This window comes from Artibeus jamaicensis, unplaced genomic scaffold, assembly GCF_021234435.1.
Source record: "Artibeus jamaicensis isolate MK-2021 breed Jamaican fruit bat unplaced genomic scaffold, CSHL_Jam_final scaffold_833, whole genome shotgun sequence".
In the NCBI taxonomy this organism is placed as follows: Eukaryota; Metazoa; Chordata; class Mammalia; order Chiroptera; family Phyllostomidae; genus Artibeus; species Artibeus jamaicensis.
Genome location: NW_026522056.1, coordinates 563,384 through 579,458, shown reverse-complemented (window position 1 = coordinate 579,458; position 16,075 = coordinate 563,384). Strand labels below are relative to the sequence as shown.

The following is a 16,075-nucleotide window of genomic DNA, read 5'->3' as shown; positions in this document are numbered from 1 at the left end:
TGTAGTAGTATGAACTACACATATTATTAAAAGGAATCTTGAGTAGAACTTTGGTGTGGACACTGCATTGATTCAGATTTTATTTTGTGCCCCCAGTGGACTGCTTGCTGGGGGCTTTGGGGAGAGGGCTGTGAGCTTAAGGTGCTTCAATCTTTAGAAATTGCTCTGAATCCTTACAAATTCCAGAATATTTGGATCAGCCCATCTGCGTAGTTGTCTTGATGACATGAATTCCAATAATAGAAGCAAAAGTAAAAGCTCTGTTTTCTGCTAAGTTCCGCTTGGGTCACCTGGGCTGTTACTGAGCAGAACCCCCTTTTCTGCTGGTTGGTGGGTGCATCTCTCTGTTAGAAGAAGCTAAGGCAGGAAAGCTGTGAGACCATGGGTTTCGTTTTCTCAGAAATTTAACTGGGAGCATGTAGGTCAGACTTGGGGCTCTCTGATTGGGAAAGGGCCATCTCAGCCAGCTCGGACTGTTGTAACAAAACACTGACTGGGCAGCGTAAGCAGCAGACATTTACGTCCCACAGTTCTGGAGGCCAGAAGTCCAACATCAGGGTGCCAGCCGATTCAGTTTCTGGTGAGGCCTCTCTTCTTGACTTGCACATGACCTCCTTGTCCACGTGCCCTCACATGGTGGGGGGGGGAGAGAGAGCTCTGATCTCCTTCTCTTCTGATCATAGGGCCCTCCCCTCATCCTGTCCCAAAGGCTCCACCTCCAAACACCATCACAGTGGAGGGTAGGGCTTCAGCACATGGATTTTAGGGGGACACAGCATTCAGCCTGTAATAGAAAGCAAAATGTGCAGAAGGCTAGTGAGAAACAAGGTTTTGTGAGTAAGGCTTTTCTGGTTTTTTTTTTTTAATTTATTTTTTATTGATTATGCCATTACAGTTGTTCTATTCCCCCCTTCATTCCCCTCCACCCTACCCCGCCATCCCCACCATTACCCCCCCCTTTAGTTTATGACCATGTGTCTCAAGTTCTTTAGATTCTATATTTCCCATACTATTCTTACCCCCCCATCTATTTTCTATCTACCATCTATGCTACTTATTTTCTGTACCTTCTCCCCCCTTCTCCTCCTCCCACTCCCCTATTGCTAACCCTCCTTGAGATCTTCATTTCTATGTTTCCACTCCTGATCTAGCTGTCCTTTTAGTTTGCTTTTGTTTTAGGTGTGGTTGTTAATAACTGTGAGTTTGCTGTCCTTCCACTGTTCATGTTTTTTTAACTTCTTTTTCTTAGATAAGTCCCTTTAACATTTCATATAATAAGGGCTTGGTGATAATGAACTCCTTGAATTTGATCTGATCTGAGAAGCACTTTATCTGTCCTTCCATTCTAAATGAAAGTTTTGCTGGATAGAGCAATCTTGGTTGTAGGTCTTTGGTTTTCATGACTTGGAATACCTCTTTCCAGCCCCTTCTTGCCTGTAAGGTCTCTTTTGAGAAATCAGCTGACAGTCTGTTGGGAACTCCTTTGTAGGTGACTGTCCCCTTATCTCTTGCTGCTTCTAGGATTCTCTCCTTCATTTTCATCTTGGCTAATGTAATGATGATGTGCCTTGGTGTGTTTCTTCTTGGGTCCAACTTCTTTGGGACTCTGTGAGCTTCCTGGATTTCCTGGAAGTCTATTTCCTTTGCCAGATTGGGGAAATTCTCCTTTATTATTTGTTCAAATAAGTTTTCACTGGTGGCTGTTCCTCTTCCTCTTCTGGTACCCCTATAATTCGGATGTTGGAGCGTTTAAAGATGTCCTGGAGGTTCCTAAGACTCTCCTCATTTCTTCGAATTCTTGCTTCTTGACTCTTTTCTGTTTGGCCATTATTTGCTTTCTTCTGGTCCACTCCATTGATTTGAGTCCCAGTTTCCTTTCCATCACTATTGGTTTCCTGTGCAATTCCCTTCATTTCAATTAGTTTCGCCTTCATATGTTCCTCTAATTTGTGGCTATAATCAACCAGTTCTGTGCGGATCTTGATCACACAGTTTTAAACTGTGTGTCTGAGAGTTTTGCTATTTCTTCATCACTTAGATTTATAGGCTCTGGGGCTTTGAGATCTTCTTGAGCCATTTTTGGTCTGTTCTCGCCCTTTAAGTATAAGTAGCAGAGCCTTGGACTCTCGGGTCGCTGGGTTGTGATGCTGTATGTGGTCAGAGCAAGGAAATGCTCTGGTCAGGGGCGTGGTCAGAGCAGGGAAATGGCAGCCCCCTCTACTGTTTCTCGCTGCTGGGTGAGGAGCAGAGCCTTAGGTGGTTCACCAGGGCGGGACCACTCAGGTCGCTGGGTTATGACGCTGTATGTGGAGGCAGGGTCAGAGCAGGGAAATGGCGGAGCCATCTGCTGCCACTTGCAGTGGGGCCCGCTCAGTCCCGTAGTCTCACCGCCCACTCCCTTGCTTTTCTATCTGTGCACGAAAGTGCGACCACAGTCAACCCGCAGCCCTGCTCCCTCGCTGTTTCCCCAAGGTCACTCGCTGAGTCGCTTACTAGGTCCAACCCTGCGCCTGGGTTCCGCGTGCCCGAGTTCGTCTGACCGAGTTTTTCTGTGCAACCAACTCCGACAGCTGCTGGTTTCGCCCCTTACCAGTCAGGCTGAAGAATTTGTTGTTATCAGACTTCCGAAAAGTTCAATTTTCTGTGTTCTGGCTGTGTTTCTGTTGCTAATATTTAGTTGTCTCTAAACTTGGTTGTGAGAGAAAGCACGGCTTCTCCACCTATGCCTCCATCTTGGCGGAAGTCCTTGAGTAAGGCTTTTTTGCAGGGGGTGTTCAGTAATGTTTCCGAGGGCCCCTGAGCTGTGTCCCAGACCTCACCAGGGCTGCCTCCTGCTCTGCTCGGTGCAGAGCTCCATGTGTTGCTGGGGTTCCTCCATCGAGGTGCCCTGTGGCTGCAGGCGATCTCAAGTTCTCCAATCTTTTAAAAAGATTTTATTTCCTTTTAGAGAGAGGAGAAAGGAGGGAGAGAAACATCGATGTGTGAGAGCTACATGGATGGGTTGTCTCTTGCTTGCCCCCAACCGGGGACCTGGCCCACAGTCCAGGCATGTCCCCTGACTGGGAATTGAACTCACCTTTCAGTTCGCTGGCCAGCGCTCAATCCACTGAACCACACCAGCCAGATCTCCAATTTCAATCTCACAACGAGCACATTGAAAAGTGAACAGGGATTAGTTTTACTACTTTTCACTGATTTGGTTTAATTTGCCATTATATGGGCAGAAGTTGTATTAATTCTTTGTCAACTACTTTTTTTAGTGACACGGGCGGAAATGTGCTCCCCAGGGAGACCCAGGAGCTTGTCTTTGAACACAGTGAGGGAAGGAGCGTCCCAGGAAATGACTTCATGCCTGAAGGCCCCTGGCTCCTGGATATTCTTCCGTTCTCTTGCCCACCTGCTCTGAGCACCTGCAGCGGGTGGCCCCCAGAGGGGGACTGCCCAGGAATGGAACGTTCTCCCTCGAAGACACTTAAGCATTTCACTCTTTATTGTTGCTCTAAAAATAGGCTTCATTCCTGGCTCTGTCCCAAGTGGACTTTCAAGAGCCATCCTGGGCTCTCCCTTGTTATGGGGCCTGGTCCTCATGGGTTTCTGGCCATGACCTTATGTGGGTCTCATTCCCAACCGGGAAACCAGGTCAGTTCTGGGGGAGCTTCGAGTTGTTCAGCTGTGTGACCCAGCCGGTGGAGGTGGAGGGGATTTTCCTCCTGGATGTGGATTTGAGCTGGTGCCCTCGAACATTCCTTCCGCTGATGCCTTTGTATAATCACAGCTGCCCCGGCAGGCCACGGACAGCCCTGGGTTAACTTGCTGTGCCTGGACTTGGAGCCGTTGCTACAGATTTTCACCTGGGGCCCCAAACGTCCTCATACAGATAAAAACTTTCTCAACATCTCCTAGCTGGATGTTTCCTGTGCCCCTGAGGCGTGGTGTTTGGCAGACGCATCTGGGAAGTTTTGGGGTGGGTGTGTTGTAATCTGGGTGCTGCAAGCCATGGCTTCCCCTTTTCCCAGGCCGCCAGGCTGGTTTCTTAGACGTATTGTACAACTTTGTCCTTTCCGAACCTGCCAGCCTGGGTAGAGCAGGGCTGCCTGCTGAGCCGGGAAGGCCCTCTCTCACACAAGCGTCTGGCAGCCCCGGCACCTCCAGCATGTATTGTGTTTTGCCGTGTGTAACACGCACTTTTTTACTCAAATTTTTGAGGGAAAAATAAGGATGCATATATACATGGGCAGTACTAATTCCGTATCTATATAGATGTCTTTAATTCTTTTATTTAAGCTTATGTGTAACCTAGAAAGTAACCTAGAAAGCAATAATAATGTCCATATGCAAAATAACACCTTGGAATATGATAATCAGTTTTATTTCAAAATATAAAAAAATAAAAAATTGAATAAAAAAATTAAAACAAAAGGTTTTTTTCCCTGAAAGTTTGGACCAAGAACGTGGGTGTGCATTAAACACAGGAGTGTATTTTACATGGCAAGATACAATAGTTTCCCCACGAAAGGGGTGAGCCCCGTGCTCAAAGCCAGTGACATGGATCAGAGACACAGTGCTTTTGCACCAGAGAGAAGGGGACATGGAAGTCACTTCTGTCTCTGCTTCCATGCTTTGGGGTGACCCTGACTGTATAGAGTGCCTACTGTGGATGGCAACTAGCGGTTGACCCTTGAACAGCGAGGGGATTAGGGTCTCTGGGCCCCACACAGTCAAAAGTCTGCATGTAACTTTTGACTCTCCCCAATTTAACTACTAATGGCCTTCTGCTGACCAGAAGTCTTACCAATAACAGTTAACACATATTTTGTATGTTACATATATTATATACTCTATTCTTTCAATAGACTAAGTTAGAAAAAAGAAAGTGTTATTCAGGAAGAGAAAATATGTTTCCAGTACTGTGGACATTTATTGGAAAGAACCCACGTGTAAGTGGACATGTGCAGTTCAAACCTGTGTTGTTCACGGGTCCACTCTAAGGACTTTGAGGAAGGCAAGGTCCTGGAACCCAAGACTTTGTGTCTGGGAGCCAATGTGTGGTCTGTCCAGGTGTTTGGTGTGTTTTGCAGGCAAAATCTGCTCCATCTGTGGCTGGGGGAGTCCCAGATTGTACTTTATGTCATTTGGTCCAATGGGCCTCATGCCTCCATGGCTTGCTCCTACCTGTCCTCATTACATTATTTCACACGTTCCTGAGCACTTTCCCCGTAGCCAGAAGAGCTCTCTGATCCTTCCCATTTCTCAGAGCTGGGCCCTTTGGACCTGCACGGTGAGAACTGGGTGCTGCTGCTGCACCTGCAGTGTAGACCCTGAACATGCACGTGCAGCTGGCCTGGCCTTTCTGTGTGCCAGTTCTGAAAGCTGCTGGGCTGAGCATGACCCTTTGCAGGACCCTTGCAGCAAGCAACTGCTCAGCCTACGAGTGTTTGTGTTGCTCCCTGTCTTCCCCTTCCTTGGATTGGCCTTGAACTCACTGGCCCATCTGCCAGAAGAAGGGTCTGGAAGGCAGCTGGTTTGAGGGTGTGAGGACCAAAGCCCAGAGCAATGAAAGGTGTGTCTAAGGCTAGAGTCCACCAGTGGCTGGAAAGGGACACACATCCAGGTTTCACCCAAGTCCAGGTCGAACCTGACTCTGCACTTCACCTATGTCATTCCATTTGCTGCTATGTTTGTTCTGTTTTGCCAAGGTTATTTTGGTCGTTCAGGCCTCTGCCCAGCAGACACCGCTCGCTGCCCAAGATGAGTCGGGGCATGGTGGCCTGGGGAGGGCTACTTGCAGGATGCACAATGCGTGTGTCTCCAGGGACACCTCCCACTGTTCTCGGCCTCATTTACCCCTTCTCGCCCTTGTGTGGCAGAGAAGCTGGACCCTGATCCCATGTGATGAAATGCCTCTTTGGAAATGGCTGCAGTTTTACGGCCAGTGCATGGCATTGCACGGCCCACAGCTTCCAAGCCTGCCTCCACCCCCCTTCCTTGCCCTTTGTTCTTGACCTTGGCCATGGAAGGGAGATAGCTCTGAGTTCTGCAAGTTCTCCAAGAGTCCATCTGCACGTGGGAAGGATAGCAGGAGCTACCAAGGTGTATGTCTCGCTGATGCTCTGTCCTCTGGCTCGGCACCTGACTCAGAAGTGTGAACCACACAGAACCAAGTGGAGCAGGAATCTTCAGAACAGTGACAGACTATGTCTGCTCCCTGGATTGTGGTGATTGGAGTCTAGAATAAATAGCTACCTCTGTAGGCTTTGTGGAGAGGCGCTGTGCCGAACTTGTTGTTACAGCTGTTGCTATAGAAACCAGCTGTGTACAGGTGTAGCTACCTTGCATCAGCCTCATCTCATTCTCTGTTTCTCCTTGGGAGGAGCCCACTCAGCCATTAAGCGCTGACAGTCTTAGGCAACCCCTGGCCACGGGGGGCCAGCACTGGACATTGAAAATGTCCCTTTCCCATGCCTGGGTGGCACAATCCGAGGCTCCCTCCGTGGCTATCCTTAGTGGGTCCCTAGCAGGATAAAGCCTGAAATTGTCAAGGTCAGTAGCCTCCTCAGCAAGGTGCCCTCCTTCCTGGGTTCACTCTGTCCAGGTCCCACTCCATTCACTGGAATTGTGTCCCCAAATAACCCTCTTGTGCAGAGTCTTTGTCTCAGTCAGCTTCTGGGGGAATGCAGGTCAAGACAGCTGCTGATCTATTTCAAATAACATTATCAAGTGGAATACTTATTTTGTTAGGTGGAAATTATTCTTAGAAAAAGTTTAATATGAGATTGGATTATAAAGGGTAAAAAGAAATTTTGTGAGTTGGGTTCCCAAGTATCAGCCAGATTCTAGAAAAAAAAAAACAACAAACAAAGCCAGAAATGTGTCTTGGAGACCATTTCTTGGAAATACTGAGATTTGACTTGGGACGTTACGTTGGAATGAACTGCATGACTTTGGAAGTTCCTTTGTGAGGGACTGATCCCCCGAATTCCCATGAGTGATGGTTAGGGTGCTTTCTGTAAACATGAATGCATTAGAAACACAAAGACAATCCCGAGAGTGGAATGACAATACCATCGACTTGGGTTTGAGTCAACCGAAACTCAAGAAACTAGCTCCAGGACCAGAATTTGCCTTGGGGGTCACCGCAAATTCTGTGCTCTACAGACTTGAGAAAATTCAGGCAGTCAACAACTAGGGGTATAAAGATGTCCAAAATCAATGTTTATTCCATAGTCATTATACAGAACATTAATACAATTTACAACAAAAAAAGGAGGGTAAATCTCAGGACAGCCTGGGGCCAGTGAAAACAGTACTTCTGACTGTACATGTTTGCTGTCAAGTAGCCTGGCCGACAACAGACAGTTGGTCTTTGTTGCTATTGAAGTTTTGTCAAACCCAATGGTCTGTACGGGTGTGGTGGAAAGAATGACAGCTGGTATGTGACTGCCAGCGTCTTTCTGGCCTCGAGGGGTGGGGATAATTCACATCATGAGAATTTGGGAGAAGAGCATGCTGTCATCATGTTGGCTTGGGGGACAGGATGGGGGCCAATCCCTAGGAGACCTTATGGGGGAACAGTGGGCATGAGTTCGGGAGCCCTCGGGCTGTACGGCTTCATTTGTCTACACCATCCCATTAAGTGAGTTAAGTAAGCAGGTTGTCTGTGGGGTTTGAAAGTGCAGTGACTATATGAAGTGCAGGTACATGTGAAGACGTTAGTTGTACCTGGCGTGTAAAAGTCTAGTATGGCCTGATGGGGAGTGCTGGGGCTGTTAACTATTTTCCCTTTTGGAGGGTCAGGAGTTCATAGGGAGGGCTTCATTCTGCAGAGTAAGCACAGTGGCTAGCACCTGTGGATGGATGACAAGTGGCTATTTGGTATAGGAGCTGGTGCTGAATCCTTTGGTGGACTTTTTTGTTTGTTTGTTTTTAAAGAAAAACATGAAGTCATTGTTTGGGTCAGCACCTGAGGTAATAAGTTAAGCACCGACGTGGCCCCCCAGGCTGGAGGCAAACCTGCAGAGAAGTGCATCGGGTGGGGCAGCCCCAGGACCGCGCATCACAGGTTCTTCATGCACACCTGGCAGCGGCTGATGTGCGTCCGGATGAGCCCCGCTTTGAGCGTGTCGGGGGAGGGAGAGCTCTGGAAGTTCTGCTCAGGGATGGTGGTGAGCCAAAAGCTGTACTTGTTGGCAAAGTAGTGGCAGGTCCCCCGCCCCCCGTTGCACTCGATGAATGGCGTGGCACGGAAGTCCTCCAGACAGCTGCCTGGTGACATCAGCGACTGGCCACCACCTTCATCACCTGCGGCAGTGTGCTGTGGAGGAGAGAGGGGCACGGCTGTGAGCTCGCTGGCTGGGGACGGCCGGGGCAGACTGTAACTGATGCGCTTTTCCCCTAACTGAAAACAGCTGCGGACATGTATGTCAACACAGACCACCACCTGCAGCATACTCTTCACTTCTAGGGGCTTGGCTAAGTAAATCAGGGCAGACAGGCAGAAGGTGGAGTGGGTGCCAGGCTGCTGGAGGGAAGGGTTCATGGATATAAATGGATAGTCCTGATTTGTTATTAAGGGACAATGAGAACGAAAGCAAAAGCAGGTTATAATCATTAATACACTGGACTACATTTGGGGCAAAAATATTACCTACCAATCATCCACTTAAAGAACACAGCATTTGCCTGGCAGGAGGAATACTAAAATGTTAACTTTTGTTTTAAAGGAAAGATAAAATTCAGGTGTGGGTCAGCATCTGAGGGTGAGTTAAAACAAGGAATCCCTCCCAAAGTGACCCCTGCCCTCTACTCATCTGCTAGACTATGAAGAGGAAGGAAGGACGTATGAGTGATTTTCGTTACTTTTCTTTTTAGAGAATCTCTACTTGCTGACTTTTCCACAGTGAACATGTACCACTTGTGTAATTTATGTTTTTTCAGAGGTTGTTAATTAAACCATGAGTCCCTTGAGATGATCCAGCAGCTACCAGCTGGGAGACTCAGACAAGGGTCAGGGGGAATTTTCTGTGCCACTTTCCACTTCTACTTTTTTGTTTGTTTCACAAACGTTTTTAGCTCCATGAAGGTGCATGGTAGGCCCCTGGATCTCAAAGTTAATCTATTAAAAAATGTTTGGCTTGGTCGAGCAAGCTTTGAGTGGTGAGTGGGTTGTCAGAACCTGTTAATTTATAACAGGAATACCTCACCTGCAGTTTGCAGAGAACAAGAGGCTGTCCCGGGATGTATTTGGGCAGGGACTGGCAAAAACAAAAAACTTTTGGAAAGTTTTCTTCTCACAAAATGCAGAAGCCTTTCTAACCCAGAGCTACCGTGTTCTTGTTTATTGTAAACGGGCTGGGAGAAGCAGACATACCTTCACAAGGCATCTCTGGCCCCACGTTGGTCTGTGAGAGCCAAGGCCATCCTGGGAGCCTGGGAAGGACTCTCCCAAGGGGCCCCCTGGGGCTGCTGGGACAGGGTCAGAAGGAAGCACCAGGCTGGACACCCCAGAGCTGGGAGCAGCCAGGCTGAGTAAGGGTTCTGCGTTTCTGTGAGTCAATTTCTATGCTATGTTATTAATGTAATTTGTGAAATATTTAATACGTTGGGCATGCACTATTAGCTGGAGTTATGACAGTCATATCGATACAGATGAGACAGAAGACCCACTACCCCCACTGGACTTTCCTTTCTCCCTACGACAGTGGAGGAAGCAGGAAAACTGTAAGGGATGGTTCCGTGGTGCAGTCACTTCCCTAAATGTTAAATTAAACGTAAACTGGCCCAAACTGAGTGTCCTCCGCTTTATACCCAAAGGCAACTGACTCTGGTATTTCAGGATTTTCCTCACCAGTGTACATATATCTGTCTTAAACCAACCAGCTAATGGATATTTCTTGAGGGCATTCTAAGTTTTAGAAAGATTTTACATAAGCTACTTAGGATTCTAGACAAAATTCTTACCTATGTTTAGCTTTGGGATAAACCAGAAGAGTTCTACCTTTGCTGTTCTGCTTAGGAAGATGGATAACAAACCCAATACATCCTAATTAGGAAGGCTTGCAGGCAAGTGGATGGGTCCCCTCTGGGTGGGGCAGCCCCAGGCCTAGGCCCGTAGCTCAATGAACAAAGTGCGGGCAAAAGTGCAGGCTGCATTCCAGCTCCCACTCACCCCCGGGGCCAGGTGCCCTCAAGCCCGGCAAACCCCAAACACCTGCCCTGTCTGATGATTCTCACCAAGGCAGCTGTTCTTGCTGCTTCTCCAGCCAAGCTGTTGTTGGGGAGAGGAGCTAGATTTCTACCTGGTTCTCTGTTCGGAGAGAGTGCTGGCCAGCACCACTTACCATGAGGAAGGAATATCCAATCCACAGGCTCCGCCATCCAGCCGGGCAGTGGGGGATGGAGACATCTTGACTGTGGACTGCTATGGCGACGGCCGGGGCCTCGCACACGGAGCAGCGGCTGATGTAGGGCTTGATTTCGTCCTCAGCAACAGGCATCATGGGCAGCGGGGCAGTGGTGGAGAGCCAGTAGGACTTGTCATTCCGGCTGGCATAGTAGCAGATGTCCCCAGGGTTGCAGTACAGAAAGGGCATGGTGCTGAACCGAGCCAGGCAGGAGCCCGCCAGCCCTGTGGAACGAGGTGGTGGCTGAGTGTGGCTGGGAAGCTGCTCCCCTAGGCCCAGCCAGCCTCGGGAGGCCCAGGTCAGGGACCTGCCCCAGAGGCCATTTGGAGGGGCTCAGCTGAGCACTGGGGCCCAAGCCAATTATCATTTTTGGGGGTATAGACTACACTGGCATTTCAGCTCTGTCCTTCTAGAAGGCCCATGTTGGGGGGTCTTAAAGCACCAGCCCCAAGGAAGCCCTGATGGTATCCATGATGAGGGCCTAGCTCATCACACCCCCCGGCACCCTCCCACAAGGAGCTCTGCCCACTCCCACCTGCAAATGACTCTAGTGCTTCTAGGTAAAAAAATAAACTTCTCCTCATGGCGAGAATAATGAGTTGAGCAGGGTTAGCTTTTCTCACTGACTGCTCATGAGTTTACAGCCAAAGGTGTGCTCCACCTTCAAGTGCTGTGGCTGCCTTCTTGGCTCTGGTCCCAGCTTTCTTAGGCTTCCTCCCTTCTTTGTTCCGCCCCATTTTAAAGAAAACTTATTGTGGAAGTAGAACAGATAGACAGGAATGTGAACAAATCATCAGGGTTCAGCGTGACAGGCTTCCCCAAGCACTGCAGATCAAGCACATCTAGCCACATACCCCCTTTCCCTGGGGGTTCTATGTGACTCCCCGGCCTGTTTATGGAAATTGGGACAAAAAGCAAGCAGGAGGCGAAGCAGCTGGTGGCCTTCAGGAGGAGGAGCCAGCTCATGGCCGGCTCTGGTGGGCGCCTGTGGAAGGTGCCGGCCAGTGCAGGCAGGTCTCTGTGGTCCTAAGCTGAGGGCATCAAAGGCCAATTTAATCTTTTGTGAAACCCAGGGGTGTGAACAGGCCCAGTGCTTCGGATCAGGAGAAATGTATCTGCCTTAGAGGATTCATGAACCTTGCTGTGGGCACTCAATCTTTTTTTTTTTGAAGTTATTTTATTGTTGTTCAATTACAGTTGCCTGCATCCTTCTCCCACCACTCCCTCTCACCCTAGCCAAACCCACCTCCCTCTCTTGCTTCCACGCTCCCCCAGGGTTTTGTCCATGTGGCCACTTGATCTCGACAGTCTCCAGCTGAGCTGGCCTTGGGGGCCCGGTGGGTGGTACCTACCCAGGTCCTGGTTGTGGGCTTTCTCCTGGCCTTCAAAGTACAGCAGGCTGTATCCACTCCAGAGCTTGTTCATGCCCACGGGGCACATGGGCTCCTGGTCTGTCTGACTGTGCTTCACCAGGAGGTAGCCAATGCTGACACTGCGGCCAGGCATGCCGGGCAGGCCGGGGGTCCCTGGGCGGCCTGGCTCCCCTAGGGTCCGAAAGAAAGCAGCCGCCTTTTAGCTGCCATAGAGATCTCAGCCCACAGCCCTTGGCTGGCATCACATGGTGACATTTATAGCTGTTACCTGGCTTTCTTCTAAGGCTGGGATGCCAGTGGCTCTGCCCTGGTAGACCCAGGGCCTCCTGGGGAGGGCCTGACCCACACTCTATGCTCAGTAAGCACAGAGTGATGACTAGAAGGGTACTGAGCAAGGGTATAGACTCAGTCGGCCTTGTGAGCGCTCCCCTCAGCGTGCACTGATGCTAAGCAAGAACTAAAATACCAGGAAGGTTCCCTGAATGCACTGAAGTCCAGCACACTAGGGCCACCCTTGGGGTTAGAAATATCCACCCAGGGGGCTGGGTTCTCTCTCAGAGCACAGAAGAATGACTACCTGCCTTCAACAGGACAGTCTTCCACGTGTCTGACACTGGCTGTGCTGGTTGATCATGCCTCCCATTCCCCTTCCCCTGCAAGCACATTTTCATGTCTCATCACTTTCTCACAGGACATCCTCCACCCTGTGCTGTCTCTCGGTCTCCTGGCCTGGATGGTTCCTATCTGTCCGTAAGTGTCTTCAGATGTGCAGCCCCCGTGTTACCCAATCTGGCCACGGGCGAGTTCTTCTGGAGGTAGTACATTGCTATTTCCTGAGATCTGGGAGCTGACAATGCAGCCTCACTCCACACCGAGCACACATGGATGACAAATCTCCACTTTTTCCCGCATGACTTGCTATCATTTCTGGCCTATTCCCTCCTGTACATGTCCACATAATTTTAAGAAATCAATGATACAAGACTTTACAATGACTCCTGTTAATATAACTGGTTTCTTTCAGCTCATTGTCTCAGGCCTTCAGATCTGTATGAATCTTCCCTCAATCATGTCAACTGCTTCCTTCTCTGAGGCACCTGCATGTGTCTCAGAGGAAGGAAGGAAGCCAGGTGTTCTGCTCGGGGGCTCTGCTAGGTGCAGGTGTTACTGGACCGCATCCAGGACCAACGCTGCAGTGAGGGTCCTAGGAGCTGAGCTGGGGTTTTGGAGCAGAAGGGGCGCGGCCTCTTGTCTCTGCTCATTTCAGCACGTGTCTATTTGCTGCATGCATACCACAGTCCATCTGTAACACCACGGTGGGGCCCGGAAGAACAGCCTGCTCTCTACCCCGTCATCGCCCATCACTTACCCTCCTGGCCGACTGGCCCCTGGTGCCCCACGGGTCCCAGCTCTCCTCGGAATCCGGGCGTGGCAGACACACCGCCTCTTCCCTGGGCCCCGGCCTTCCCTGGATGCCCGCGTAAACCTGTACAGACACCAGAACAGGTGTGAGGGCCGTGGAAAGGGTGGCACTGGTTCTTAACAAATGCTTTTCAGCGAGAAAACAAAAGGGAAAACAGCAAATAAGATAAGAAGCCTTTTCCTTGTGGCTGTACAGCAGGACTCCTACCTGGTTCTCCTGGGGGACCTTGGGGTCCCATCTCTCCCTGTGCGCCTGGGGGGCCTCTTTTTCCCTGTGGACCCATCGGCCCGGGCTGGACAGTGATCTTCTGGGGGATTCCTGCAATCCCTGGGGGTCCCAAAGGACCAGGGGCACCTGGAAAGGGAAAAGGAAGGCGGTTGACAAAGGGGACCAATTGCTTTCTTTCTGTGATTTCTATGTTTTTTTTCATTGACCTGTTGAAACCAACCTTGGAGCTTTCTAGAACAATCTTGCTTTCAGAGGTGAGATGGGTGACACTAAACCCATCTGAGCGGTGGCTCAGTGCCTGCCGTTCTGTGAACTTCTTTCATTCACCTGTGTGAGTGCCTGCAGACCCTATCTGCTTTCCTCTTTATAACTTCGGGTTTGGGCTACATAACCAAGACTGACTTTAGAGGTGTCCCCATGCCTGCAGGGGCAGGAATAGTTCTGAAGTCCACTCCTGGTGGCAGGCGATCTATTTTGACAGCTCGGCAGGTGTGCTGATGGCCACTTACCCGGGAGTCCTCGGTCTCCTTTGGGTCCCTTCGGGCCTCGGTCGCCCACACTTCCCGTGATTCCTGTGTTTCCCATGAATCCTTGCTCACCCCTGGGTCCTTTGAGACAAGGAGGACACTGAGGACACTTGCCTGGGTGAGGAGTCCAGTCATCTCTGCCCACTGCTGCCAGCCTCCCAGAGGACACAATCCGTTTGCATGGGCACAGTTACCTCTTTCTCCTGGAAGACCATACACGCCAGGCCGGCCCTGGGGCCCGGGGTCCCCAACCCATCCTTTGGTCCCTGGATTTCCTGGAGCTCCTGGGTTCCCCTCGTCTCCTTTGCTTCCAGGAAGAGCAGCAGGCCCAGGAGGCCCTGGGAGGCCTGGGTAACCTGTTGACAGGAGTCACAAACACGGAGGGTTTAACCAGGAGGGAGGTGCAGCCGTGGCCATGAAGGGTGGGACTCACGGCTCCCAAGAAGCTCTCAGGAGGCCGTTTGAAAGCCATCTCATTAGGGGATGGTCTCTGGCAACTTTGTAACAATGGGAGGCTTGTTCCTTTTTATTGCAGTAAAATGTAAGTACCACTAATTTATCGTTTTCACCATTTTTAGTGCCCACTTCAGTGGCTTTAAGTACACTCACCTTGTTGTGCAATCATCACCACCATCCATCTTGAACCTCCGCAGCATCCCAAACCGAAACCCTGTCCCCATTACCCACTGACCCCACAGCACCTCCCCTGGCCCTGGCAACACCCACTCTCTTTCCCGTCTCTGTGAACTGGACCCTTTCAGGGGCCTCGCATGGCTGGAAGCATGCAATGCATGCCCTGTTGTGTGTGCCCCGAGAATTTCTGGTGCACAGAAGTGTGAGCCCTGCTTACCTTTCAGGCCAAATATCCCCGCCGGCCCTTGGTCGCCAGGCAACCCAGAAATGTTGGAAGGGGGTGTGACGCCTGGAAACCCCTGAAGTCCTGGACTCCCCATTGGGCCTCGTTGCCCTTAGGAAGGAAACAAGTTGTTTTTAGTATCAGCATCTGACTTTTTAATCTGTCGTTTCCCCTACACGCTATCACCTGTCTAGGGCCACAGCCACCAAGGACAGGCAATGATGGCAGGTGCCTCGAAGGCCAGGGAGTGTCAAACACAGCTCTTGAGATGGGTACAGGGAGGCGGTGGCCTTGTGGCCCCCCCACTCCCACCAGCCTCATCTGCTGTCAGAGGGTCCGAGGGACCCACCTCTGCTGGGACCTCGTCCTCCCCTCACAGGGAGGCATGTTGCTCAGACACTGCCTCACTGAGCCCCACCAGTGTGGCTACTTGTGTGCGACACCTCGGGCCCACCCTGAGGGCATCACCCGAGAGGTTGGGTCTGTTGGCTCTGCTGGCACTTGTGATGGGGCAGGAGCTTCCAGGATTGTCAAGATGAGGCTTCTCAACTCTACTGATATTTTGAATTCTCCCTGTGGCTATTGGTCAGTGACCTGGGTCCCGGCTACGGGGAGAGTCCATTCTCACCACTCACAGAGCCTGTATTTGCCATTTGGCCTACTCACTAAGGTTGACGGGTGACTCCAGATCAATACTGGTGGCACTCCAGGACAAGCAGGAGAGACAGAACATTTGAGTCCCAGCTGGGGTCCCTGGTTCAACTCAGAGTGCAAACAAGGATGCTTTATGTGCCTACTTAATGCCAGTTTTTTGCACTTTGGGGCCTCTCGTTGCCGGTTTCTCTGTTTGAGCTGGCCCCAAGCATCACACTGAAGTGCGGTCTGCTGTTCCTAAGCTTGCAAAGGCCGTGGGGTGCCTCGTGGAGAAAATGTGTGTTTCGGTAAGCTCGATGTTCATGAAGCAACAATTTACACAGAATCAGGTGTCTTTAAACAGAAACATACATAAAACAAGAGTACGTTTAGATCAGTTGATGAATATTTGACCTGGGGCTTGCGGGAACCAAACCCTGCATTTCACTAGAATTCCTTAATCCAACATTTGCAGCATGTAACTGTTGCAAGTAACAAGAATCGACTGTACTTGAGTCAAAGGCTGGAGCCCTTTGGCGCACACAGAGGACAGACCCCGAAGGGCAACCCTCATAGAAGGAAATCTGCGGGAATCCTGTTCTTCCCTGTGCTGTAGCCGACACGACGTTTATGGG

At 50.4% G+C, this 16,075-nt stretch overlaps 1 protein-coding gene across 3 annotated transcripts in view; it reads right to left on the bottom strand.

Annotated features, from left to right (window-relative positions):
* Window positions 1-7,191: 7,191 nt before the first annotated feature.
* The window catches only part of COL4A2 (collagen type IV alpha 2 chain), a 183,693-nt gene continuing 174,809 nt past the window's right edge, over window positions 7,192-16,075 (bottom strand). For all 3 annotated transcript variants that reach the window (XM_053659816.1, XM_037125655.2, XM_037125654.2), the window contains exons 41-48: window positions 14,802-14,918; window positions 14,146-14,307; window positions 13,934-14,032; window positions 13,404-13,550; window positions 13,143-13,259; window positions 11,753-11,944; window positions 10,338-10,624; window positions 7,192-8,311 (exon numbers count right to left, since the gene is read on the bottom strand). In XM_053659816.1, coding sequence (XP_053515791.1) covers window positions 8,054-8,311; window positions 10,338-10,624; window positions 11,753-11,944; window positions 13,143-13,259; window positions 13,404-13,550; window positions 13,934-14,032; window positions 14,146-14,307; window positions 14,802-14,918 — 1,379 coding nt within the window. In that variant the 3' untranslated portion in view covers window positions 7,192-8,053. The remainder of the gene's footprint in view (window positions 8,312-10,337; window positions 10,625-11,752; window positions 11,945-13,142; window positions 13,260-13,403; window positions 13,551-13,933; window positions 14,033-14,145; window positions 14,308-14,801; window positions 14,919-16,075) is intronic.